This window comes from Chiroxiphia lanceolata, chromosome 25 (genome assembly GCF_009829145.1).
Source record: "Chiroxiphia lanceolata isolate bChiLan1 chromosome 25, bChiLan1.pri, whole genome shotgun sequence".
Classification (NCBI taxonomy): Eukaryota; Metazoa; Chordata; class Aves; order Passeriformes; family Pipridae; genus Chiroxiphia; species Chiroxiphia lanceolata.
Window position 1 is genome coordinate 3,782,503 of NC_045661.1, and position 26,724 is coordinate 3,809,226.

At 47.5% G+C, this 26,724-nt stretch overlaps 1 protein-coding gene across 3 annotated transcripts; it reads left to right on the forward strand.

The window, feature by feature from the left end:
* Window positions 1-6,415: 6,415 nt before the first annotated feature.
* On the forward strand, window positions 6,416-26,490 carry CTTNBP2NL (CTTNBP2 N-terminal like). Of its 3 annotated transcripts, none has more exons than XM_032710807.1 (5): window positions 6,416-6,481; window positions 11,524-11,631; window positions 22,350-22,580; window positions 24,143-24,250; window positions 25,015-26,490. In XM_032710807.1, exons 2-5 carry the CDS (start codon window positions 11,533-11,535, stop codon window positions 26,488-26,490), a joined length of 1,914 nt encoding a protein of 637 aa, XP_032566698.1. In that variant the 5' UTR covers window positions 6,416-6,481; window positions 11,524-11,532. The 3 variants fall into 3 exon arrangements, with proteins under 3 accessions (XP_032566698.1, XP_032566700.1, XP_032566697.1); XM_032710809.1 differs by lacking the exon at window positions 6,416-6,481 and adding an exon at window positions 6,581-6,604; XM_032710806.1 differs by lacking the exon at window positions 6,416-6,481 and adding an exon at window positions 9,746-9,932.
* The last annotated feature ends 234 nt before the right edge of the window (window positions 26,491-26,724 follow it).

A 26,724-nucleotide genomic window follows, 5' to 3' on the forward strand; every position in this document is an offset into this window, starting at 1 on the left:
TTGTCCTGGTTTTCACACTGCTCTCCTCTCTGCTCTCCCAACTGCAGAGGCACAGAAATCAATCAGGGTCCCAAGGCTTTTGGAAGATTGTCCATCAGGGAAAGCAATTTCCCAACACACAGAGCGTAGGGTAATTCAAAGAAAGCAAGACCACGGGCTGTGCTCTTGGGTGAGGGTAATTTCAAAGTATATTTCTGTTTTCTACTTCTTTTACGTCCTAGTCTGGCCAGAACAGTATTATGAGCTCTGGAGAAAGAGCCCAGCATGGTAAATGAGGTGGCAACAAACTCCTGCTCCTTATCAAAGCATTCAATCACTGTCAGGAAAGTCTCACTAACCCAGCACTCCTGGAGTGCTTTTTCCTGAGGAATTGCTAAAGAGCTTCAGGAGAGCAAAGCAACATTTCCTCTCACTGCCTATAATTGATATTTTAGGTGCGGCAAGAAGCTCCCTGCCCAGGGAGGTCAAAGCCACCTGCCAGGAAGCAAAGGCTGTGTGTCCCATGTGCCCCCTCTGCTCCCAGCAAAGGGACATGATGTCCATGTGAGAGACTGGGGGATGAGTCAATGGATGAATAAATGCTCATGGAGCAAAGAGAAATCATCTGAAGGGATTAGAAAGCCTGAAGTGGTTCCTGGGCTGGGGCTGGGACAGGACTGGGGGAGGAATTATCTGTCAGCTTCTGCAGGGCAAAACTGGGATGAACAAGACCCTACTGGAGACTTCATGCCCAGTTTGTTCAGCTCCAGAACTGCATGAATAAGGCTGCACCTTCCCCCTGTAGTCTCTTCCAACCTGACCCATTCTGTGCTTCTGTGAATGCAGGCAGTGTCCTGAGGGGTCTTTTTATCTAAATGTGACACATAAATGCATATGATATGCATGTATAAAGATAAAAAAAGCAAATTTAATTTCCTCTCAGCGGGTATTTCCGTTTATCAGATATATCAACAAAATTTCTTTCTTTTTTTTTTCATAAAGTTGCACGAAGGAGGCACCGAAGCAGTCACTTGATAACAACAAAGAATCAGTTTCCCAAATGAGAAATCTCCCTCTTGTGTCATAAAAAAGACTTTTCTCTGTTACCTTTGGAGAAGTTACGGCTGTTAAATCTTACATAGTGTAACACAAGCCTTCCTGAAGTGCTGAGAAAGCCAATTCAGGCGGAGCCAGAGAGCCAAGGAATGAAAGGGAAACACTTAGCAATTGAAATTACAAAGGGCCTGATTGGAAAAAGGGGTTTCCCAACATCCTTTGAACTGGAGCTGCCTCTTGGCTGCTGGAGTAGGCTCACTCCAGCACTTCCCAAAGCAATTGAGGGAGATGGAAGGAGTGATAGTCTGGCTGCGAGGCAGGGAACCCTCAGCCAGGAGTCGCTTCCCTGCTGAGCCGAGTGTCTTTTCCTGCAAGGAGGGAACAGCAGCTGGGAACAGCTCCAGGAGCTCCTGCGTGGCTCTGGAGTGACATTTGGACTGATGGCAGGTCCCTCTGGCCCAGGCAAGGGATGGGAATCAGCAGCCAAAATCTGGCAGAGCCAAACCCAGCCAGGGAGCCCAGGCTGGATCCAGGGCTCCCATGGCCCATCGCTCCTTCCTGAGACACCAACACCACTCAAAGGAATTTTTGGTGCTCAGGAAGCACACTCATAATTTGGGCACTACTATGTTCCCAAGAGAGAGTATATATAAGTATAAGGAATAATGCTAAAAGGATTTTCCCCTTTTTTGCATGCTTACTTTGGAAGACTGAGGTTTGGTGGGTTTTTTTGGCTTGCCTACCATATATTTTTATAAAATGCTTTATTCCTATTTCCCTGAGGTATAATTGGCTTTTTCTCGATAAGCTAAAAAAAGGAATTTAGAACACCTCTTCAGCATTCACTTGTTTAAAAGCAAACAATACCCCAACACTTAAAACCAAGGGTGCACTTTTAAAAGCAAGGCAAGGCAGTAACTTGTGCTTTAAAAAGCCCCACAAGTTTTATGAAGCTATTTTACACAGCTCCGGAGTTTCAAGAGGGAAGGAAAAACCACTCAGTCAAACCCAGAATATATTTTTATAGCCAGAAAATTTCTAGAATGAGACTATAGATCTTGTGTTAATAGGGGGAGCCTTCAGAAATCCACACCCCCCCTTGCCAGCACAAACAAGACGCAGCTCTAGAGATGGATGTCATCTGATATTTAAAAAGAAAAAATACATAACTCCCAGGGAGGCAGGGCTGGCTCTTCTCCCAGATGGATTCTCGTTCCGACAACATCAAGAACATGACAGATGTGCTTCTTTCTAATTGTTTGTGTTTGTGGTTTATCTCTGTGATGTGTTCCCTCCTGGAAGTTTTTTTTGGTGGTTAATGCTCTCCAGAGGGTTGTGAGCCTGCCTGGTGCTGCTGAGGGGGCTGGACCCCGTCCTGGTTCCTCCTTTGGGCTCCCAAAGAGCCAAGACCTCCCACTCTGACCCTGCAGGACCTGCAGCCCCCCAAGAGCCCCTCGCTCTTCTCTGTGACTCGTGTCACACGCTGTGACCAGACACAGGGAACCAGAAGCACCTGCACACCCTTGTGCTTGTCCTCATGGATGTGCAGGTGTTGGGGCCATCTGGACGTGCCCTCACCTTGCACGCCTCTGTTGTGTCCTTACACCAGAAATCCACCCTGCAGGCAATCACAGGCAGGCACCTCCTTTTTCTGCCTCTATCTGACACTCCTGGTGATCACAGAAATCATGGAATGGCTGGGTTGAGGGGACCTTAAAGATCCTCCAGTTCTGCCCCTTGCCATGGGCAGGGACACCTTCCACTAGCCCAGGTTGCCTCAAGCCCCACCCAACCCTGGACACTTCCAGGGGTGGGGCAGCCACAGCTTCTCTGGGCAACCAGTGCCAGGCTCTGCACTGCATGTTAAAAAAATATACAAATATAAAGTGACCAAACAGCCTGGAAAGAAATGTGTTCCAGACCTGGAAAGCCTCCTCCTTCTCCTGTACAGCTAATTTATTGCCCCCCAAATGCAGACCCGTGGGCACCTGAATATATTCTTTATTTTTTAATATATTTTTTCTGTATGGGCTCAGCTATGAAATGATTTTTTTTCTCTCATCTGCACTAATTTTCTGGATTTCAAGGCTGCAGTTGTTTATTTGCCATCCCTGAGACCACCTAGGACGTTTAGGACTCTCAGTCCCTTCAGATGTTTGCTCTTCAGCTGCTGTGGATTCACCAAGTGTCCTCCCCAAGGCCCAGAACAGAGAAGTTTTTGGTGCCAGATGTTCCCTGATGTAACTCGTGTATCCGTGACCTTTCCAGGCTCGATTCATCACCAGTCAATCAGCCTCACGCAAAGCTCTTTCCACACAAAGGTCTCCTTTCTCCTGTGTTTCCAGGAGTGGGACCGGGCAGCGTCAGGAATGTTCGCAGCAGGAACGACCAGCGAGCAGATGATCCCGCCCATGATCTGTGCCAACGTGGAAATACAGGGAAATACAACCCCTCCCTCGCCGCTCGAGATGTAAATGTCAATAACCTTTCAGCCGTAATTTGTGGGACTTGGAAAAACAGTTCCAGCGCGGCAATTCTTGGAAAACCCGAGCTCCCGTTGAGCAGCGAGTGCTGCGGACACGCGGGGGAGCTGCAGCCACGCGAACGAGGGAGCAGATCCCACCCACCCGTGTTCCACACGCCGGATTCCCGGGGCTCGGAGCGGTTCGGGGCTGCAAACCTGGATTGGTTTGGATTTCAAACGGTGACTGACCCCAAAGTCAACACAGAAGTGCAGGTGGTGGGGACGGTCTGCGTGTTCTGGGAGTGTTCTGTGCTGGGAATGGATGTTCGCTGCAGCGATGTGCGAGCATCGATCCCTCACTGACCATCATACCCGATGTGGATCTGTGTTCCTACCCGCTTTTTCCCCAAAGCCCTTTTTTTTTTCCAGGAAGATGAGATGCTGTGCCAGTTTACAGCCAGCTTACAGGTCTCCCTGGCAGGCTGCATGTCCTGCTCTCACAGGATGTGGTGAGTTAAGTCAGCTTTTGCTTTCTCCGACTTCCTTCATCTGTGGCACCCCATGAGCCCCCTTCCCCTTTTCTGAGCAACCCTCCTGCAGCCAGCCCCTCTCCCTCTGCCAGCAGCCACCTCCTCCCCTGGTTCTACCCAGACTTCCCAGAGGATCCCCCTCCTCTTACACCCTCTCCAGCCCATCCTTCCCTCTCCAAGGGCTTCACTCAGCACCCTCGTGTCCTAGTGAGGGTGTTTAGGAAGTAAAGAGAAGCCTGTGATGGGAGCTATCACCATTTTTCATGTGTATGATTAAAGGATGTCTGCCCTAAAACCATATTCCAAGGATAAAAGAAGAGACAACAGGTGAAAAGCAGAGAGACGGGAGAAGCGCAGGGTGAGAGAAAGGTAATTACAGTTATAGGTCTTAATATAGCAACTGCTTGTGGCAGTGCCACAAGGGCATTTCCAGCCTGGCACAGCTCAGGAGAGGTAACCCATGTGCTTTTTTTCCCCCCTGGGCTCTGAGACAGAGACACCGGAGGCGCTGCAAAACTTCCAGTATTTATCGAGGCTGGGAAATAATGCTCAGACAGCCTGTCTAGACAAAGCCATCCTCTGAACATCCTAGACACGAGACTGCAATGGTTAGAGGTGGCATTGTCTCTGTGTAAAGTCCTGTCACCATGTGACACCATTTTGCAGTGGATTTGGACACTGCTGGGTTCGTGGCAGGTGTCACAGGCCCTGTGCTGCAGCTCCCAGTGCTTCCCCACAGTCACACTCACAGAGTCACAGAATCAACGAGGTTGGAAAAGACCTCTGAGATCATCGAGTCCAACCTATGACCAAACACGACCTTGTCAACTAGACCAGAGCACTGAGGGCCACATCCAGTCTTTCCTTAAAAGCTTCCAGGGACAGTGACTCCACCAGCACCCTTCCAACATCTAATCACCCTCTCTGTGAGGAAATTCCTCCTAATGTCCAACCTAAACCTCCCCCGGCACAGCTTAAGACAGTCCCAGCAGTGGGAAAAGCCATGAAAAACCGTTTTCAGCTCAACAGAACTGAGCACGTTAGCGATGCCGAGTGAGCACATCCCGTGGAAGGTCAGGGGTGGAATGATTTGCCACGTTCTCCACAGAAAGGGTCGGTTCTCGTTCTGGCTTAGCAGAGTGCTGGGTAAGCAGCTCCGGCAGCGAAAATCCTGCTGCCCTCAACAGTGTCGGTGATCCCGCTCCAGCTGAGGCATCCATGGGCAACATTCCTTCCAGCAACCGTTTCCAGCGTATTCAGGGCTCTTTCCTCAGCTGACAGCAGGTAAATAAATCTAAACACTGATTTTTCCACAGCACCTCCATGCAGGGGAGTGGCTCGGTGCTTGTGAAAGCTCATCAGAGGGAAGTTGTGACAGGCTGTAAGGGATGTGCCCAGGTGAGTCACGCCGTGGTGTAATGGTCCTTCCCAAAGAAAACACAAGCGTTATAAACACCCTCGGGCAAAACATCAGTCTCGAGAGCGAGGCCAACTTCAGGCTGGGCTGCCGTGAAAGGCAGGACCGGGAGGAGCGAGGGGAGCAGACCCAGAGCTGCTGTGAGGGGAACAGGATTGTCCCAGGAACCATGAGGGGAACAGGGCTCAGAAACACTGTGAGGGGAGTGGGATTGTCCTGGGAACCATGAGGGGAACAGGGCTCAGAAACACTGTGAGGGGAGCGGGAGCAGGAGTTGTGAGGGGAGCACAGCTCAGAACTGCTGTGAGGGGTGTGGGACTGGGCAGCATGAAGGGCTCTGGTCTGCCCTAGGCACTGCTTTGCCATGGGTACTGAGGGGACTGGTCTGCCATAGGCACCACGAGGGACTCTGAAACGCACCGCCCTTGCACGGGCACCATGAGGGGCTGAGGGGCACTGGTCTGTTACGGGCACCATGAAGGGCTGTGAGGGGCTCTCGTTTGCCACGGGCTCCATGAGGGGCACACTCCTGCCCCGATCCCCCTCCAGCTCAGGCACCGTCGCTCTCCCAACCAGGGGCTCTGCGGGGCTCGTTTCGATGTGCGTGTATACACCATACTCCCGCCGCCCGGGCTCCCCTCCCTGGTCCCCGCCCGGGCCGTCGCCTCAGCGCGGGGGTGGTGGCTCGGGCGGTGCCCCCGGCCCCGCCCGCGGCGGCCCCGCCCCGCCCGCGGCGGAAGTGACGCGCCAATCACGGCCGCCCGCTCGCTCCGCCGCGAACAAAAGGGATTTTCACCCTCCGCCCCGCCCTCCGCGCCCCGCCCACTTCGTCTGATTGGCTGCCGCCACCGCGCCACGCCCTCTCCCCGCCTCCCTCGCGGCGGATTGGCTCTAGGGCGCGGCGGCCGCGGCGCTGATTGGCGGGGGTGCCGTCAATCAAGGAGGGGCGGGGCAAAGGGGCGGGGCGGCCGATGGGGAGCGGAGCGGCGCGGCGGCTGCGGCGGCGGTGGCGGCGGCAGTGGCGGCGCGGGGCAGGTCGGTGCGGGGCAGGGCAGGTCGGTACAGGGTAAAGCGGGTCCCGCCTCGGGCTCCGCGCTCGGTCCCGCTCGGTCCGGCCCGTCCTGGAGCGGCGCTGCGGCTGCGGGCGGACAGCGGCAGGTGCGGGGCGGCGCGGGCTGAGAGAGGGGCGGTGGCGGGGCCGCTGCGGGCGGGGGCGGCCGCGGCCGCGGCTTGGGCGGTACCGCGGGGCGCGGAGGCCGCGGGGAGAGCGGGGGGCGTTCCCGGGAGCTGGGCCGGGCCTGGCGCGGCGGGGTGGGTTGTTGCCCCCCCAGGGACCCGCGGTGCCGCCCCCGGTGCCGGGGGAGCTTGGGGGGCTCCGGGCGGCGGCGGCGGCGGGCTCGGGCTCCTGGGCGGCGTTTCCCTTTGTTTCGGTTGCACCGGCCTGGTTGTGCAGCTCGGGAGGCACCGAGCCGCCCCCTCCCGGGGTGCCGGTGCCGGGGATGTGCCGCTGGAGCTGCCCCGTGTCCCGGGGTGACCCTCGTCCCGTCCCTGTGCCGGGGTCACCGGCGATCGTGTGGCAGGAGGGGACGAGGCTCCCCCCGGGCTGGGGGGGCTGAAGGTCAGCGATGGTTTTGATTCTCTTTCAAGGAGCTGCACAGGGGCTGTTCAAGGACTCGTACAAAGCACACGCTCAAAATTTTGCTGGTTTGCTTCTTTTCCCTGTAGTGCTTAAAAAAATAACAGTGCGAGGATGTTTGGGGGGGGGCAGATGTCCTTTCTCCTGTGAGATAGACACATAAACCCTTCTCGTTTTAACCTAATCCTCCACAGTTGTGATGCAACGCCAGGTAGCACCGTGGATGCACAATTATAAAGTGCATCTTGGCTTTTTTTTTTTTTTTTCCCTATTACATAAACATATCGTGTAATTATTGTGACGACTCGAACATCACGCTGCACACGCAGCAGCAGTTCGGGGAACTTGTCTGTCAGGAGTTCCCAAACTAGTCATTTGGGTTCTCCCAGGAATGCGATTACACGACTGCCCGTGCTGGCTCCTGGGAAATATCAGCTCCTCCTCGGGGACAGGCAAGAGAAAAGGAAGCTGGTTCGGGGTTATGGAGATAGAGGCATTGTTGCATTGGCACAGCTTTGGAAATACCCTGTTTCGGAGGAAAAAGGAACAACAAGCTTTGTTCTTCATTATATCACTTGAAGTGGAAGAGTTTTGAGCCAAGGGCTTGCAGAGGATCTTGAAGCTTCCACCTGACAAACTCCCCTCTCTGTGCCTCGGGCTGTTCTTTGATTGCTGCCCTCTGCCTCCAACCTTTGCTGCAAGTCGGTGGGTGAAGTTCCCCTGTGCTGGCAACATTCTTTCCCTCGGTTCGTGCTCGTATGTGTGTGAGACGAGTGAAATGGAACCTGCACTGGTTTCATAATCACCTCGCCGTGATTCAGGGCGAGGAGGAGCTGCCACGCTCTGGAAGCTTATCTGTTTTGTTCCTCAAGTGGCACATGCCAAAGATAACTCCCCCTGGTTTGTTGGCTTGCGTGGTTGTACGTACGTTTCAACTGCTCTTGATGGTTATTTTCAGTTAAATACTGGGAAATAACTTTCTTAGAAGAGTTTTATCTCCACTCACGCTCTGCTGGGGAGACTCTGATGGTCCATAGCTGAAAGGAAGCTCACCTTTGGGCAAGCAATAAGTGATTATCTTTGTTTATGCTCTAAACTCGGGCTTATTGTCCAAAAATGGTGCTATATCTCAGGCTCAGGGAAAATATTTATACCATCAGACTAAATAATGAGGTCCTTGTGGTTTGCTCTCTGATTCCACTCAGCCTGTTTCCCTGGATGGGAAGGGGTAACGTGCCCTGGGAATTGCTAGATCTTGTTTCTGATGCTGGGAAACTCTATCTCCTGGTTAAAGGTTTGGAAACAGAGGGTCAGGTTCCCCAGCTGAGGCATCCAGATCCCTTTGGCAGAAGGGGGCTGTTTGCAAGGGGGAGAACTGGGTGGAAGGGAGAGAACTGGGTGATTGAATAGGGTTGGTGTGGTCTTTTGTTAAAAAGTGGGAAGAGGGAAGGCACCAGGGATGTGTAGCCTGAAAGCAGCCTTGGAATGGTCAGCTCAGGAGCCTGTGATGCTGAAGGGCTGGGAATGGATTTGGATTTAGATTTGGACAGGGGGAGGAGGACCTCAAATTTATGCTTATTAGCTCTTTGATCCGGAGATGCTTCTTGTTCTTGTAAAATAACAGCTTAGAATGAACAGAACTTCTTTTTTCCCCCCAAGTTTTCAGCTCCCTGGGGTTGAGAGGCCCTGAAAGGGAACTCTTGGGGTTGTGATCCATTCAGCATAACAGGAATCTGCCAGGTGGGTTCTAGAAGCTCCCTGTGGATCCCTGCAGAATACAGGTGCATTTTAATGGGTTTTTTAGGGCAATGACCTTACTTGTAGCTTCTGTTCCCAGTCTGTCCCCTCAGTGTGGGGTAACTGATGCCAGCAGAGCAGTTAGAGGTTGAAGGAAGCTGAGGCTGCACCACTTTTATACCTTTAATGTTACCTCTTGTTGTATAAATGATTGCCATTGCAAACTGGCTCCTGCTCTTTATTTCTCTTAAGTATTTTTACCTGTATATTTTAGGCCAGGGCTTGTTTATGTTATTAAGCTGATTAAAGACTACAGAGGCATGGTAAGAATAGCAGGGCTTATTCCTATAACACTGGGAAGTGCAAGTCACAATGGGAGTATTTAGGATATAGAGTAGAAATTATTACTGCCCAGACTAATAGCTTTTAAATGCCAAACTGCAGCTGGTAGCTATCCCTGCTGTAAGAGTGAGCTGGTGGAGAGCTCATGGAGAGATGCAGCTCATGGAGAGATGCAGCTGCACTTTTCCATGTCATCCCTTTTTAAGGGAAAAGCCTGGATAGAGTCACGTTGGAAGTCCCTGTTCGACACTTGCTGTCCTGGGGTGACAGAATTAGATGATACATTTTGTTCCGAGATCTCAAAGGAAACTTCTCCTTTTTAGTTCTGGTTTATAATGCCAGAAAACCAATATAACTTGGGGAGTATCTGGCAGAAAAAGTTACTTCCCCTCAGTACTGATTCAGTCTTAGCACCTGTGAATTTAGCCTGAGCAAGGACTGGGGTGGTTTTGTGCATCTCCTGAGCAGATGTTTGGATATTCCACATTTAAAAGCTGCCCAGGGAAGTGGTGCAGCTCAGACCTAAGCACCAACACAAGCATAGTAAATAGTAAAGGCTAAAAACAAGCCCTTTCTCCTCACCCTGTATGGCTGCTTAATTACATTCTGGCATTAATTTGTTGCTTCTGTTGCATTCTCTCCCTTTTTAAGAGAAACAAGTTGTAAATCACACTCTTTCCCTGTGGTCTCAGCTAGGCAGGATCCTCATGGTGACAGAATTATCCAGCCATTCCTGAAGCTCATGGTCCTTCCCATCCTGACCCACTCAAGGTGTGTTGGCTGCTCAGAAGGTGTAACTCTTGCTAAAGGGTGACCAGCACTCTCCTGGCCCACCAGAGTGTGATTTGAGTCAGTAGAGCAAGTTTCCTAAGTTACACTCTTGTGTCAGCTCCAGATCAGGCTTTTTTAACATGATGACAGATTGAACAGGTTTTCCAAACACTCCACTCGTGGGTTTTCCTCTGGAATGTGTGGATGCAATGCTGACAGATCCACGGTGTCCAGTTAGGTTGGGTTTGGAACAGCCAGTCGTGGGCACTCCCACTGATGCTTCCTGAGCAGCCCGTGGCAGTGGGAGGATGAGCCAGAAGAGTCTGAGAGTAAGAAATGTTGCTGCTTTATGGAATTTCATGTAAAACACTGCATGAAGCGTGTGATGAGAGCCCTCCCTGCTTAGCAGAGGGGCAGGGAGCACATTTCTGATTTCTCTTGCTGTATGAAGCTGCTTGCTCCTCTCTGAGCAGAACTTTCTGTTCCCAGTGACTGGAAAACTGCTCTGGCACAAACAAGACAGAACTTGCTTTTGTGTATAACTCTCCAAGGCACAGTTATGCAAATCAGTTGTAAAGGAGCAGTGACTTCAGACAAATTAGGCTTCAGCTGAATGTTTTAGCTGGATAGGCTTCTCCAGTAAAGGCCAGTTTAACCCTTTATCACTTGCCACTGGAGGTTGAAGTCTCTGAGAAGCTTCTTGGTGCTGTGGCATTTTCTTGCTGACATGAAGTTTGGTGAAACCTGGACTCAGAAAAGTGTATTTGATGGTTGTGCAAAGCACAGGACTGTCTCAATGGGTATATTTGCATAACAGACAAGAATTTAGTCTCGCAATTATTTCCATTTTTAACAAAATAATGTAATGAAAAGGCTTATTACTGGCCAGCATTAAGTGTAGCAGCAAAGATGCAAGGGAATAAAAAGCTTCTTCAAGTGCAGTTCAGATGATGGATCTCTGTTCTTATGTAGGCAGTAAAATTGTATTTAATAAATGATGGTGATAGTGAAACAGTTGGAAATAGTGGTAATTAAATGTGTATTTTCCGTGGCATTGATTTTTGTAAAGTGGTTTGGGCCTGTTCCATTAGGAATGGATAATGGCATTCCTAGGAAACATATCTCAGCTCTGCAATATTCCCTTCACCATGGAGCTTGTGTGGGTGGCCCAGCTTGGCCTTCATTCATCACAGCTCCTCAGTGATGTTTGCAGCTGCGTGATCCAGATGTGTCATTTACAGCTTTTAAATATCCATGTTTTTCCCCCCCCCCCTTTCCTGTTAACTTTGGCTACTTCTTGGTGAATATTATCCTGTCACTTTAGCCCTGCACGCTCTGCCCTCACCATCTGGGGGTGCATATGTTCATGTCCCCTGGGAAGAGGTGGCAATGCATCTTCTACAACTGGTCTTGGAAGCTGGAGAGAAAATGATCCCCTTGTTTATTGTTCCCTTCCCCCCCTCAGGGCAATTTGCAATCCAAAATCTGGAAGCTGAAGTTAAATAGAGATTATATGTCACAGCTTAGAATACTGATTTTAATGTCCAAAGAAACACCTAAACTAAACTCTGTTCCATTTTTTTTTTTCCAGGTTTTCAGGATGAATCTGGAAAAACTCAGCAAACCAGAACTACTGACACTCTTTAGCATTCTAGAGGGAGAATTAGAAGCAAGAGATCTTGTCATAGAGGCCTTAAAGGTATGTTTGTAAGCACCAGGATAAGAGGCAAAAATGACACCAGTTCTGCTGTTTTAAGTTCTGCAGAGCACTTGTATCCAGGGTGAAACTGGGAGGCAAAGACTTATTACTGGCTCAGAATCCCATGTTAATATCAGCAGGATTACATAATAAATGCTGTATTATCACCCATGCCTTGGAATTCATTTTGGGAAGGTGGCTGCAAGGAGCATTTCAGCGTTGAAACACAGAGTTACCTGCGTGTTTTCATCCTTCCTCATAAAAGAACCCCACGTGTTTCTGCTGTGCAGAAGCTGTCTCAGAATTCCTTTGTTGGTTTTGTTCTCCTTTAGCAAGGGAAGGGCTGCTTAAAGCAGGAACTCTGCTCGCCAGGAGGGCTCCCAGATTAGTCTTTTAGTGAGAATAACAAAGCACCCGTGGCTTTGTATTGACTGAGCCACTGGCACTGCTGAACCCCAGACTTATTCTTTCCCTTTGCTGGCACAAGCATTAGTGTAGCCTTCCAGTGAGGCAGAAACCAGCTAAAACTGCTCAAAAAAAAGTCAAATTTAAGCCCCATCAGTGCAGGTGAAGTGGTGGTGGTGGTGGTGATGGGACAAGGGACAATGGTACTGGAGCCTCTTCTTGCAGGGGTTGTTCATGGTGCAGGAAAACTGGCTGAAGTGCTGTGGTCTGTGGAACTCTCTGGCCAGTTTGTTGTGTTAATATTAAGCCTGGAAAATAATTTTAAAAATATATATATTCCATGTGTGATGCTGCTGCTCTTTGAAGGAGACCTGGTTGGCACTCAACCTCAGTAAGGTGGAAAAAACCCCAGTGGTATAAATGATGGAAGGGGTCAATCTTTGAAGCAATGAGTTGTGGCAGGGTTGAATATTGAAGGCTTTTCCAAGCTGAGCTGTCAGTGCTGATAATGTTTAAAATTCCCAGCTATTTCAAAAGAGGAATGGCAGCTTGCAGGCCTGGGAGCTGCAGGGCTTGGTTTTCCAGCAAAAGCTTCTGTAGCTTGATTCCAAACACCTTTTAGGGGAGTAGAGAGATGTCCTCTGCTTATGTTTGTTGTTAATTGGTTTTGCATTTAAATAATATTTTCATTTTGGAGGTATATCTTCACCCTCTCAAAACTGTGGATCAGGTGGAAAGGTTTAGCTCCTGTTTTGAAAGAGATTTGTTTCTCCTCTGTCCTGAGATCTGTTTTCTCATTCTGTGTGGTCAGAATTTGTTACCCAAACAAGCCTCACTTTAATATTTCAGTGTGAAATGCGTGTAATGGAGCACAGGGAGACCAATGGGAAGGAATGCAGCAGCTCCATTCCAGAGGCCTTTTACTGCCTCCCTTCCAGTGTAAAGCAATTATCTCTTCTGTTGAAATTTAACCTGCAGTTCCCTCTCGTGTGAGGACATTAATACAGTCAGAGTACCCTTTGACTTAATTTGTCAAGTCCTCATAACTGAGACGAAATTAAATGAAATTGTAACCTATGCTTGGTAATTATGGAGTATAAAATACTGAGCTAATCAAAGGTTAGTGCTGTTTTCCCCTTCTTCTGTCAGGGATATGCTGTAGGGTTTCATCTGGAGATTGGGAGGAAAGCTGGAGGTGGGAGGAAAGGGCAGGGAAAGCTTCGAGTCAGAACTGGCTCTTGCTGCCTCCTGAGCATGAAAATTGCAACCCCTGAAAAGTGGCCAGTGCCTGCAGCAGTGGGAGATGTTGCAGATCTCCAGCTGTGCTGCTCCTCACATCCAAAAGCTTGTTCCCAGGGATGCTGCAGCCCAAGCCTGGCTTCCTGCTGGCAGGAGCCCACACTGCCCTTTCCATACGTGGAAGGAAAAGTCATGTAACTGCTTAATCTGGTGGCTGGGCAGAGGTTCAGCAGCAGAGAACTCCCAGCTTTGCTTTGTCCACTTATTTGGAATATGGAGCCAGAGAAATTCTGGGGTTTGCTGTGTTTTTCTCCTTGTTTGCTGATAGTAACTGTGGTAACAGCTTTACTGAGCCTTCCTGGCTGAAGACTTTGATTGTGTGTGACTAATTAAAGGAAACCTTGCTAATCTGTTTACTCACGTTTTGATACATTTAAGTGCTGCCCAGAAGAAAAAAAAAACCTTTTAAGACCGAATTAAAGATTGAAACTCTGAGAGCATTTAGTTTAACTTGCATATATTGGACAAATTGAGCTGTAATTTGCCCTGAGAGGGGTTGGAACACCCAGGGCTGGGGGAAGGAATTGTCTGACTGTGGTCTCACAGCTCTCTCTGTTCCCTAAGTGTTGTGGACTTTATATCCTGCCTCAGCTGCCAAATTTCTTTGGAGGAGTGATAGTTTTATGGGAAGTGCAGGTATATGTTGGGGAAAAAGGTGGAGTTCAAACTTCTGAACTTTATTAGGGGATTACAGGATCCTAAATCATGCCGGTGATTTTCCCCAGCAGTTACATTAAACACATCAGTGTCAGTGGTTAAAAATCAGAATTTTATCTGCCTATTTACTTCCCACATAGTAGCAAAAAATGCATTTCTCTTCATGGGCTGATTTAACTTCTAGTTCAGATTTAAGTGCTTCTGAACTCTGGACGTTTGAGGCAAATCCTTTGCTACATAATAGGAAAGGACAAGAACTTGCAGGGAAAAAGCCCCTCCATTTGTAAACTTGTAATTTGACTGTAACCCAGTCTGCAATAATTGATCCTCCTGCACACTCAGGGACAAACATTTTGCATCTGGCATTTAGCAGAGGGGATCCATGCATGCAGATGACAAAGCTTAAAATAGTTTCCCTCTCCCTCCTGGTATCAGCCCTCGCTGGTTGGCACTGGCCCTGCTTCCCTCTGGGTCAGGCTGGAGCTGCTGAACCAGGGGTTCCAGAGACCACTTGTGCTCCTTTGCTTTCCTCCCTGCCCAAATTTTTACTCCTTGCTGCCTTCTCTGGGGACATCTCTTCACACCCCCCCTGGAGCCAGCAGCTCTCCATGTGCTGGGGTGGAATTTTAAACTCCTGGGATGTATTTTGTGCTCCCAGAGCAGTTGTTAGGTCACCTCTGACTGATGCTTCCAGCATATCAGGACTTGCCCTCCTTGACTTGTGTCCTTGTTTTTCCTGTAGTTTACTTTTTTCCTGTGTATTGGAGTGCTGGGCATTGTAATGAGGACAATCATCCCTCCCTGTGAACCTGGTCTTGCCTTTTAATGCCCGTTTAAAATTGTAATATTACTTCAATTTCAACAATTACTTATTCAATTATATTGAATAAAATAAAATATGTTGAATATGTATATAATATATATTTGATATATATTATATATATTTCAATATATTTTATATATATTTCAATATATATTATATATATTTCAATATATATTATATATATTTCAATATATTATATATATTTGATATATATTATATATATTTCAATATATATTATATATATTTCAATATATTTTATATATATTTCAATATATGTTAGATATATTTCAATATATGTTATATATATATTTCAATATATGTTAGATATATATTTCAATATATTTTATATATATTTCAATATATGTTAGATATATTTCAATATATGTTAGATATATATTTCAATATATGTTAGATACATATTTCAATATATGTTAGATATATTTCAATATCTGTTAGATATATTTCAATATCTGTTAGATATATTTCAATATATGTTATATATATATATCAGTTTTTGGGGTTTTTTTTTTTGCCTGAAAGTAGCTTCCTGTCCACTGCATAAATCTCAGTGTTGGAACAGACCTTAAGTCTCACTTCTTATTGTGCTCCTTTTCCTGTAGCTATAATTGTGTTTATATCATCCAAAAAACCCCAGATGCTGTCAGAGAGTTGCATAATAGTAAGAATTAGACTCTGAGTCCTTGTTGCTGTGTGGAAAGGATTGCAGGAACCACAGGTTCATCTTCTGAAATAGCACACCACGACTGGAAACAATTCAATATTTAAATGGGTCTCTAGTGCTGTGTTAGAGCACTTTGTTCTCTGCCCCCCCCTGCTCTTTAAAGAGAATTTTCCATACATTAGAACCGAAATTCTGTTTACTTTTAGAAAACAGGAAACAGCTTTCTGGCTTTTTCTTTTATGTTAATGAGGCCTCAGGCAGTTGACACTGGGATAGAAACTATTTTGTGTTAATGACTGGGAGCTGGTGTTCATCTCTCTGCTCCTGAGTTCAGTGATTCACTCTGAAGCAATATTAATGCACTGCAAAATTGAGTGTTCCTTTGTCAGTGGATTTAGAAACTCAGTTTACAGAGCAGTTTCAAAACCTGAAGCCTACCTCTTGTTTAAATAGAAAGGAAGGCTCAGTAATACAAAACCTTGCTGCAGATGCTGCTAAATCTTTTACAGATGGGGCAAATTGGGCTTTTGCATCACTTGGAAAGCAGCTTCCATGGAGCAGCATTCCCAGGGGTGCTGTCCTGCTGGAATGCAGCCCTTCCTCACAGCTTTTCTTGCAGCTTCGGGGGAGTTTTTTGTTTATTCCTTGCTGGAAGCAGCACAGTTTGCCAGGATCTTTCAAAAAAACCCTGATTTTCCTCACCTCCCCAGCGCCCAGGAAGGTGCAAGAGGAGGGAGCAGAGAGGTGTGGGAATGGTTCCCACTCTGGAATGGCTCCTGCTCGGAATTTCAGCTCTGGGGGTGTCGTTGGGCTCCCTGGTTCAGGGGTGACCAAGGTGCAGTTCCTGAGCACGGTGCCATCCCTGCACCACTGGGAGCTGGGCACAGCCAGGCTTTACACACTGCACCAGAAGCTCCCAGAGAAAGAAATTGCAATTTTATGCTCTTTTGACGTTTCCTAAGAAAACTCCACGTCTTCTTCAAAGCTGATAACAGGCCCTACATGTGTTACAAGTGGGCAGCTCTCGTTTATCTGGTTTGTTCACTTGATATAATGATGGCAATTAGGACAGAAGCTGCATTGGAGCAGTTTGCTTTGTGGCTCTTGCTGCAGAGCTGGAGCTAAAGCAGCACTGGGAATCCCACTCCAGCATTTTTTGACATTTATTTTTGGGCAAAGCAAGTGGTCCCCACCCCCATTTCCCTTCTCTCTGTCAGTGGTTGCTGTGACCTCAGCCTGTCTTTATTCCCAATATCTGTCTCTGGGGAGAGAAGCTAATAAGGAAGTTCAAGGCAGCAAGAAGCTATTTAAAGATTATTCCACTCTCTGCTGCATGAAGGAGGAACTTCTGTGCAAATTATTACTGGAGAACTGCATACACAGTAGCTACAGTTAATTAACAGTGTGTTTGCCTTGTGCTGATGAGCTCTGAAATTACAGGCAGGAGGAATACTCTACATTGTGTCCAAAAAATACTTGAAACAAAGTCTTGGAAATTCCCTGTTTGATGTTCCAGTAAAACAAGTCGTAAAGATGATTGAATGCAGGGAGAAAACGCTGTCACATAAACAAGGCTTCAGCAAAAGGAAATCTTTTATTAAAAAAAATCCTACAGAAAGAGGTTATGGGAAACATTCATCCCAAACCAGTCTAGAAATCCCAAGAGGAAACTGTAACTTTTTTCCTAAGAAAGCGAAACCTTTGCTTTGCCTGCATGGGAAATATCTCGTCAGTTGGGTCAGATATTGCTTCTGCTCCATAAAATCAGAATTCTCTCTTCCCAAATGGACTAACAGTGGTCCATCACCCAAACTGGAGCTCAAAGCCAGCCAGTTCCACATGGAACCCTCTCTGCTGTTGCCTAATTCTTCCAATCATCTGCAGCGTTATTTTTAAGAGCACTTGATGTGCGTGGCTGCTTCCTTTTTTAAAAGCAGCCCAAGCTTAAATGCTGTCTTCTTTTCCTGTTGGGAGAAGGGCAGTTTATTAGTCTTCAAAACTGCTGAGTAATCCATTTAATTGCTTCAGGAGTTGGAGTGTTTTGGTAGGAAATTCCCAACCGAATATTTGAGATGATACAGGTGGAGATGCTAAAATAGGAGATCATCCAGTTGCAGAGGATTTCATCTTCTTTCAAAGCACAGTTGCTGCTGTTGGGAGTATATATGTCATCTCTGATCCAGAGGAAATTTTCCACTCCTGAGTTAAGAATGCATTTTGTAACCTTATTTCCTTATTATCAAAGCCTGTTTTCCTGTGGATCTCTGTGTTTCACTAGGTTGACAATGAGATCTGAGATCTAAGTTTTGGGCTCGCTAACAGAATATTTCTCTTCCATCATCAAGTTCCTTCTGTTTTGAAAGTTGAACACCTGTATTTAAGACTGAACTCCAGTTCAGACAGGACAAAATCCCAATTGTTGGAGATGTTTGTATGTGACCTCCAGTGATGGAGAAGTTGAGCTGCACAGTTGTCTCAGCGAGGAGCACGAGTCACTCTGTGACACTTCCACACCTGTATAAAACAACCTCTGCCTATTATGGCACTGTGACTTCATTTTCAGAGAGCTGCCTCGATGATTTTTGGTGACTGCTCTGCAAAAAAATCCCTGTTTGCATTCCCAAGTGCACGGTGGCCCAAATGCCAAAGCACTGGGTTTGTTTTTGCAAACGAGATGTGGTCGGTGTAGGATGACCTGGTTAAGACTTTTCCTAGTCTAGACAACTTTAATTAAGTGTTTATGCTCTGCTGGCTATTAAAGAAGAATAGCTGGACTTGAGAAGGCTCTTAATGTTATGATAGTCTCATCTGTTTGTCATGCCAGTGCAGGAAAACACTTAATTGCTCAGAGGAGCAAGGAAGAACTACTTGTTCTTTCCCAGACAGGAAATAAACCATCCCACTAAATTCAACAGGGATCAGTGCTGTGAGGAGCAGAGGAAAACAGGGCTTTGGTTACACCTCCAGTGTTGCAAAAAATGGAGGGGGACACACCTTAAGCCCAGTTCTTTGAGATTTTATTAGGAAGAACTTGCCCAGTAAAAGCAAGGTTTGTTTACACTGTTGAAACACTGGTGGCCTTTGGAAGGGTCTCTCCCATGTTCCTGTGTGATTGTGGAATGACCAGCACTGGGATGAGTTGGGATTAAGCTCATCTGTCAAGGCAATTAGGCCAGCTGGATGGATATTCTAATTTATATTTACAGGCTTTTTAAAGCTTGAGTCACGTAGAAATTCCCTCCACACTTATACTGAGGTTTCACTGAGTCATTTTTATAAATTCTTCAGAAAAACTGAAGATTCCCTGTTCCTGGAAAAAAAAAAACAAAACCAAAACCAAAAAAAACTAAAAAACCCCAGCCTGTAGTTTTTTCCTGTGATTCATTAAACCAGGGCTGCCCCATTATCCAGGATTGCCCTCCCATTTCCTGGGCTGATCTTTTCCTTCCTCTCCTTTTTTTTTTTTCATTATGTAAAGTTAGAACAATATCTGGAGCTCTGATCAAAGGTATCCACAGTTCCTGATGGGTATTGCTGATAGAGAGGGAGGGGTTTCTGTGAGTGTGAGCTGTTCCTCTGTGGTTGTTTACTGCAGGGGTTAAACCCCAGCTCCAAATAGGATGAATGTCCCTAATTGGGTTTGATTATGGAGGAGATATGCAAATAAAAGTCTTTTGCTTTCATTTTTTTCTGCCTTTTGTCAAGGCAATGCAAACACTTCTCCCTTGGAGAGCAGAAGTTGGCTTTATTAATTTTTTTTTCATGCCACTCATGTGGTTGCACCTTAAAATGCAGGTCCAAGAGTTGGACGCAGTGATCCTTGTGGGTCCTTTCCAACTCTGGATATTCCATGGCTCTGTGACTACAGCCCTTGTGTGCTCAAGTGAAATATTTGCATTTTTGATACTGGGACATCAGGAAACAGCCATTCCAAGAAGTCCTGGCTTCTGAGCTGCCTTTTCATTTGAGCCAGGCTCAGTCCTTGCTATCTGAAAGATGCCCTTGTGCAGTCCCATGAGAAATGGGGGACAGTTTGCCAGTCCTGTTCCCTGAAGGGGTTTCTGGGGAAGTGCCCAGCGAGGCTGGCACGGGCTGGCTCTGCATTCAGAGCTGGGAGCTTTGTTTTCCACCCTGTGCCAGCTCTGTGCCATTCACACCATCAGCAGAGTCAGGGCTTGTGTGGAGCTGCTGCTTGGAGCCCTCCACCAGCTCTGGAAAGCTGCTGTGCTCAATTTGAGATGGTTTAGTTGCTGTTTGTGCTCTGCTGGGAGCAGAAAGGTGAAACACATCTGATAAAAGTACAGGCAGCGTTTGTTTGGAGGCAAAAACATGTCATTTGTGTGCCCTGGCAGGAAAAGTGCAGCTTGGATCAGAAGCCTCCTGTGGGTCACACAGTGCTGGGCTGCTTGAACGTGCTGAAGTTTGTTCTAAATTAAACACACTGTGGTTAAAAGGCACTAGAACTCACTCCTGCCTTGCAGTGCTGCAGGGAACTCGTGCAGAGGAAAACCCACATGTGTGGCCTCACTAAAACAGAACAGAGCCATTTATATGGCAAAGGAAAGGTGTGAATTATCATGGTAACCAGTCCTTAGGAGACAATATGGATCCAGAGGAATCCAAGTTAAACCTGGGATTTGGAAGGTGTTATTCCCTGGCAGGTGCAGCAGCTCTGCTGGGCACGGGGTTGTGCTGTCAGTGGTACACGTGGGAATGAAACAGTCACAGTTTTTCACAAATGCTCAGAATCCCACACTGAAAGAGTCACAGGTTTTCACAAAGCCCAGAACCACTTCAGTAGAAAGCAATGATTATGTTTCTCCCAGCCAGGGCAGCTCTGAGGGCTCTTTTGTATCTAGAACTGTTTTCCCTCCTGTGTCTTTTGTTGCATAAATATCTGTTTTCACGTGGTTTCTTATCGTGGTGGTAAACATGCAGATAATACTTTAATATCTGGGTGTTTATGAAGTTTTGTTTAGTTTTCAGAACTTCACAGTAATCATTCAGTAGGATAAGCCTATTGGTATCCTAACAAACAGATTTCCAGATGGAATGGCTGATTCATAATCATTTGGGTTGGAAAAGACATCTGAGCTCATCGAGTCCAACCATTAAACACTGTAAATGTGGAGCCTGGTACATGTGAGTCGTCTCAATTCTTACATGTCACCAAAGAAACCTCATCAGTCCTGTCTTGCTTCTTGAGAAACTAAACTCTGTTTAGTCTGGATGAGAACATTAAGGATTTTATTAACAATTCACGGATTTATAGGCTCTGGCAAGAATGAAGCTCTTTAATTGCTCAACACGAAATTCTTTGATGGTGACACAGTCAAGGAAACCACACAAACTGTTTCTTTCACTGATGGGACAGTAAATGATTAAATCTTTTATTGAGCAGGAGTTGGTTCTTACCTTCTTTGCTTTCACACAGTTGTGGAATGTAAGTCATGGCCATGGCAGGTAGCTGTGGTATGAGGATGTTTGGAGACTGAATGTATTGTGGAGATGCTGTTTTTAAGCAAGATTTTCCTTTATTTCTTGTTTGTCTGGGGCCACTTGGTTAAAAAATCACTGTTCAACAGGGACAGTGAGAAGTTAATCAAGCACATGCTTTTTCTAACCTCCCCAGGGCTTATTTCAGGCTGAGTAGTGTGGGTTTGCTTCTGTTCCAGCTGTGGGAATGAGAGCATTTACAAAAACCACTCCAGGTGTCTCACCTGGAGAGCAGTTGTGAAGTGGGGAGGTGCCCAGCTGTGCATCTGATCCAGGCCAGAGCTGGCTTTACTTCCATATTCTAGACTTTATTGCCTTTATTAGTGGGAAACCACCAGCTTTTCATAAGATCATTAGGGTTGGAAAAGACCTCCAAGATCATCGAGTCCAGCTGATGACCCAACACCACCTTGTCCCCCAGCCCAGAGCACTGAGGGCCATGTCCAGTCATTTTTGGAACACTTCCAGGGATGGGGACTCCACCACCTCCCTGGGCAGCCCCTTCCAATGTCTGACCACCCTTTCCAGGAGGAAATTCCTCCTGGTGTCCAACCTGACCCTCCCCTGGCACAGCTGGAGGCCGTTCCCTCTCCTCCTGTCCCTTGTTCCCTGGCAGCAGAGCCCGACACCCCCCAGCTCCCCTCTCCTGTCAGGGGGTTGCAGAGCCAGAAGGTCCCCCCTGAGCCTCCTTTTCTCCAGGCTGAGCCCCCCCAGCCCCCTCAGCTGCTCCTGGTGCTCCAGCCCCTTTTCCAGCCCCTTCCCAGCTCCATCCCTTTCCCTGGACATGCTCCAGCCCCTCCATGTCTTTCTTGCAGTGATGGGCCAGAGCTGGACACAGCACTCAAGGTATATTACCCATTTTAAATGTATTAATGAGCATTTTTATTAGCTTGGGGCCCAGCTGAAACCTTAAACTTAACAGCTTGAAAACCCCTTCTGATGGTAGAAGGATTATTTTCCTTGCTCTACACTTACCTTCTCGTGGTATTAATTTGATCAGAGTGTTTGTCCCTTTGTTATTGGTGTGATCAGAAGGTCCAGGTGGACTTTTTTTTTTTCAGTGGCATGGGCTGTGCTGCCTTTCGGGTAGACCCCTTTGTTTTATGAATTACTCTCCTGCCTGTTAACCTTTAACATGACACACACTTGTGTTTTTTCCTGTCTGAATGCTCCTATTCTTATAGCAGATAACAGGATATGAATCAGACTGTGTGGAGTTCTCTTTATCTCTAAGTGGAAAACAGAGAGAGAGGAATATTAACTACAAAATGCTTCCTTCTTTAGCTTGTTTTTGTTTTGTTTTGGTTTTTTTTTGCTTCAAGGATATTAAAATGCAAATTTGTTTTTGTGTTGCAGGCCCAGCACAGAGACACGTTCATCGAGGAACGCTATGGCAAGTACAACATCAGCGACCCACTGATGGCTTTGCAGAGGGATTTTGAGACCCTGAAAGAGGGGAATCATGGTGAAAAACAGCCAGTATGCTCCAATCCTTTATCTATTTTGAAAGTGGTGATGAAACATTGCAAGAACATGCAGGAAAGAATGTTATCCCAGCTGGCTGCTGCAGAAAGCAGACACAGAAAGGTAGGTTTTGCTTCAAATAAGATCTCAAGCACACACAAGATGTTTTTGTTGGGACAGTCCAAAAAGGAACTGGCTTACAGCTGGGAGGGTGTAGTGCTTCCCAAAATGTAGGAAAGGGTTTCTGGAAGATGGAATTCTCAGCAGAAAGTCACTGTTCCACTTGTGGCTTGTGGTTGTTGAAGAGCTGGTGCCAGGTAGTTATGGGACAGCACCTCCTTGTGCTTCCCTAAGGAAGTATGGAGTGACCAGAAGTATTTTCCATGCTATTTGGCCTCTTTAATGAAGTACCTGTTATTCTTCAGCATGTTGACAGCAATATAGTCCTTGGTTCACATAATTCCACAGAAATAGAAGCCTCTGGAAGTGACAGCAAGGCTGTGGTTCACTTTTCAGCCAAATATCTAATTAAATTATACTATTAAAATCAGATATTTTTTCCCTTCTCCTTCTGTTCTTCCTGTCTCCTTCTGTGAAAATCTCCCTTAAATACTTAATGATGTATAAGCATTATTTGGAAGCTTAAATTTCAGGAAGACGGAGCTTATGAGGAACTGCTAAGGAGGAGCTGCTAAATTCAGGTTGAGCATGTGTTGGGAGAGCTCAGAGTTTTGGTGATGAGAAACAGCAGATCCTCTTGGAAAGTTTGTATTCTGGGTGGTTTGCTTTTTTTTTGTTGAGTTAATAGAATTTCAATTATTCATGTAATTCAGCGTTAAAGCTGAAGGAGCTCCTTAACTGGGTCCTTATGGGAAGCAGTTTCATTTCAAGAGCTCATCTTGCTCTTAAGTGGAGGAACAAATTAATGTTCTTTAAAATAAACTTGGCACTGGAGTCCTCAAATCCCTGTAAGGCACTGGGGAGAAGCCTGTGTGGGAATTACTGCTGGAACCACAGCAAGGACTGTCCTGTCACTGCTGTGTCCCCTGGATGCAGCACCTCTGCTCCTGCTGGGGTTTGTATTGATGCTCCTGCCAGGAAATTCTGGGTTTCAAGGCACAACAGGCACAGACTGAAATACGGGGAGTTCCATCTAAATATGAGGAAAAACTGATGTATTTTGAGTGTGGCAGTGCACTGGAACAGGCTGCCCAGAGAGGCTGTGGAGTCTCTCCTTCTCTGGAGATATCCAAACCCCTCCTGGGTGTGATCTGTACAACCTGCTGCAGGTGAACCTGCTTTGGCAAGAGGGTTGGACTCCAGAGGGCCCTTCCAACCCCAGCCCTTCTGGTATGGGAATGTTCATAACAGGAACCTCTCAAGGCTGTTCCACAGCGCGGAGGAGAATCGTGCAATTCAGGTATTTAATAATAAAATGAAGATGTGAAGACAGATGCAGTGTGACATTTTCCTAGCTTCTTTCACAAACTGACTCGGTTAGACCAGGTAACAACACAGCACTGAGCCTGTCCAAAAATGTGACTTTGAGTTGAATTTGGGTGTCTGAACCCGCAGCGGTCGCTCCCGTGTGTCATTCCCTGTGGCTTTGGACCTGTGTGGATGTCTCTGCTGATCTCTCCCTGCTTGTGAGCACAGCTGGGCATCCCCTGGTGTTTGTTTGGCAGGTGATCCTGGACCTGGAGGAGGAGAGGCAGCGGCACGCCCAGGACACGGCCGAGGGGGATGATGTCACCTACATGCTGGAGAAGGAGCGGGAGCGGCTCACCCAGCAGGTACAGTTTGGGAGCTGCTGATTACCCAGCCCACAGAAACCCCCGAGCTCCTGGGTGCTGAACCCCTCAGGGATGTGTTGAAAGAGTAGCAGGAACCTCCCTCTCTAAGGCACTCTTGGCTTTTATCATTTTGCTGCGAAAAACAACCTTAATTTCTCGGGGCGTTTCGGTGGCTGAGCAGTGCTAAAAGCTTTTAATAGGCAATCAGATCTTCCTTCAGCCTGAAATCTGAGGAGTGCTCAAGAACAGGGCTGAACTTACAATTGGTGGTGCTCTGTGTGCTCAAAATTCAGAATAAGTCATGAGAGATCTCCTGGGGGTGTTATTCAGAGATGCTAATAAATATTTAAGCCGCTGTTTTCAGTTACTCCAGCGCTGCTGCCTTTATTAAGCACACATAACACATCAGCATTTTAAAGCCTAAATGCCTTTAAAAGGCAAACTGACAAAGTAGTAAATGAGGTGGAAGGAGGCTTTGCTCCGGCTCGCTTGTTCCATCAGTGCATGGCAGGCTGGGTGTATATCTCACTAAAGGTCAATTGAATTTCATACATGATAAAACTACTAGTAAGTAATAATTCTTACTACGTGCAAGCTGAGTCATTCCAGACTGTCTTGCAGCTTCCTGGGGCAAGAACCTCTTTCTTAGCCATCTTTTACTGTGTGATTTCTCCAAGATACACAGTTAACCCCATTCCTTTTTGGGGCATTATCCTTCAAGGCTTTAAGGTTCCCTTAAAATCTCTTTTGTTCTTAATTTGCAGGTGGAGTTTGAAAAATCCCAAGTGAAAAAGTTTGAGAAAGAGCAGAAGAAGCTGTCAAGCCAGCTGGAGGAGGAGAGGGCACGCCACAAGCAACTGTCTTCCATGCTTGTAGTGGAGTGCAAGAAAGCCACTGCCAAAGCAGCTGAGGAGGGGCAGAAGACAGTAGAACTGAGCTTGAAATTGGAAAAGGAGAAGAGTAAGGTGAGCAAGCTGGAAGAGGAGCTGGCAGCCAAGAGGAAGAGGGGTTTGCAGATGGAAGCACAGGTCGAAAAGCAGCTCTCGGAGTTCGACATTGAAAGGGAGCAGCTGAAAGCCAAGCTGAACAGAGAAGAAAACCGTACAAAAGCACTCAAAGAAGAGGTGGAATGTCTGAAGAAAGCCCTGAAAGAGCTGGAGGCTTCTCAGCAGGAGCACAGTCCCTCTGAGCCTTTGCAGCCGAGCCCCTCGGTGATGTCCAGAGGTGTCACAACCGACAGTCCCCCGGTGAAGTCTGTGTCTTGCCAGACCGAGTGTCTGCAGGCAGAGAGGGCAAACCCTGCCAGCACAAACAAAGCTGTTCACAGCATGTTTCCCAGCCCCTCTGCACCAGTTCACTCCTATGCAAAATCCAATGGGCATTGTGACCTGGATGGGCAGGCAGGTGGGGAGCCCCTGCAGACACACCCCGCAGAGAGCCAGAGGGAGAGATCTGCCGGTGCAGCCTCGGAAAGCGCGGTGGAGAACGGGAGTTCTCCCGTAAGAACGGAGTCACCGGTGCACCTGATGTCCCAGCACCCTTCTGGGGGGGTCTCCCTGTCTCCCAGCAGCACAGCTGGGTCCTCCCTGACACCTTCTCCCTGCTCCTCACCGGTGCTGACCAAACGCTTGGTGGGAGCCTCGGCCAGCAGCCCTGGCTACCAGTCCTCCTACCAGGTGGGCATCAACCAGCGCTTCCACGCAGCCAGGCACAAGTTCCAGTCCCAGGCAGAGCAGGACCATCAGTCCAGTGGGCTGCAGAGCCCCCCCTCCCGGGACCTGTCCCCCACCCTGGCAGACAACTCAGCAGCCAAGCAGCTGGCCCGCAACACGGTCACTCAGGTGCTCTCCAGGTTCACCAGCCAGCAGGGCCCCATCAAACCCGTCTCCCCCAACAGCTCCCCCTTTGGCACGGACTACCGAACCCTGGCCAGTGCTGGGAGCCCCAAAGCCGAGTCTGGGCACTCCCCCAGCCCTGTCAAGGTGTCCAGCCCTCTCAGCCCGTTGTCTCCTGGGATTAAGTCGCCGACCATTCCTAGAGCAGAGAGGGGGAACCCTCCGCCCATCCCTCCGAAGAAGCCTGGCCTGGCTCAGTCACCTGCTGCTCCTGCTGCTCTCACCAAAACCCCTGCCCAGGCGTCCCCCCTGGGTGCCCCCATGGACGTGGCAAGCAGCTGCTCCAACAACGCTGTCGTGTCAAATGGCAAAGACCTGGAGATCCTCCTGCCAACCAGCAGCTAGTCTCCAGAAACTGGGAATGTGACATTCCACGGCTCAGCACCCTGGAGCTAAGACACTGGTTTTTTTCCACTCCATGTTATTTATTTCCATAGTAGCAGATTCTGTCTGTATAAAGCATTTAGTATATTTTTTTTTCCTTTTTTTTTTTTTTAATAGGTAGGAAAATATTTTTGTTTATGAAGAAACCTTAACTACAGCTATACAGTAGCCTCCAAACGTCTCATGGCAACAGTC

Coding starts and splice junctions, on each gene's coding strand:
- CTTNBP2NL (XM_032710807.1), top strand. CDS start 11,533: ATGAATCTGGAAAAACTCAGCAAACCAGAACTACTGACACTCTTTAGC. Junction 11,632..22,349: donor TTGTCATAGAGGCCTTAAAG/GTATGTTTGTAA, acceptor TTTGTGTTGCAG/GCCCAGCACAGAGACACGTT. Junction 24,251..25,014: donor GGGAGCGGCTCACCCAGCAG/GTACAGTTTGGG, acceptor CTTAATTTGCAG/GTGGAGTTTGAAAAATCCCA.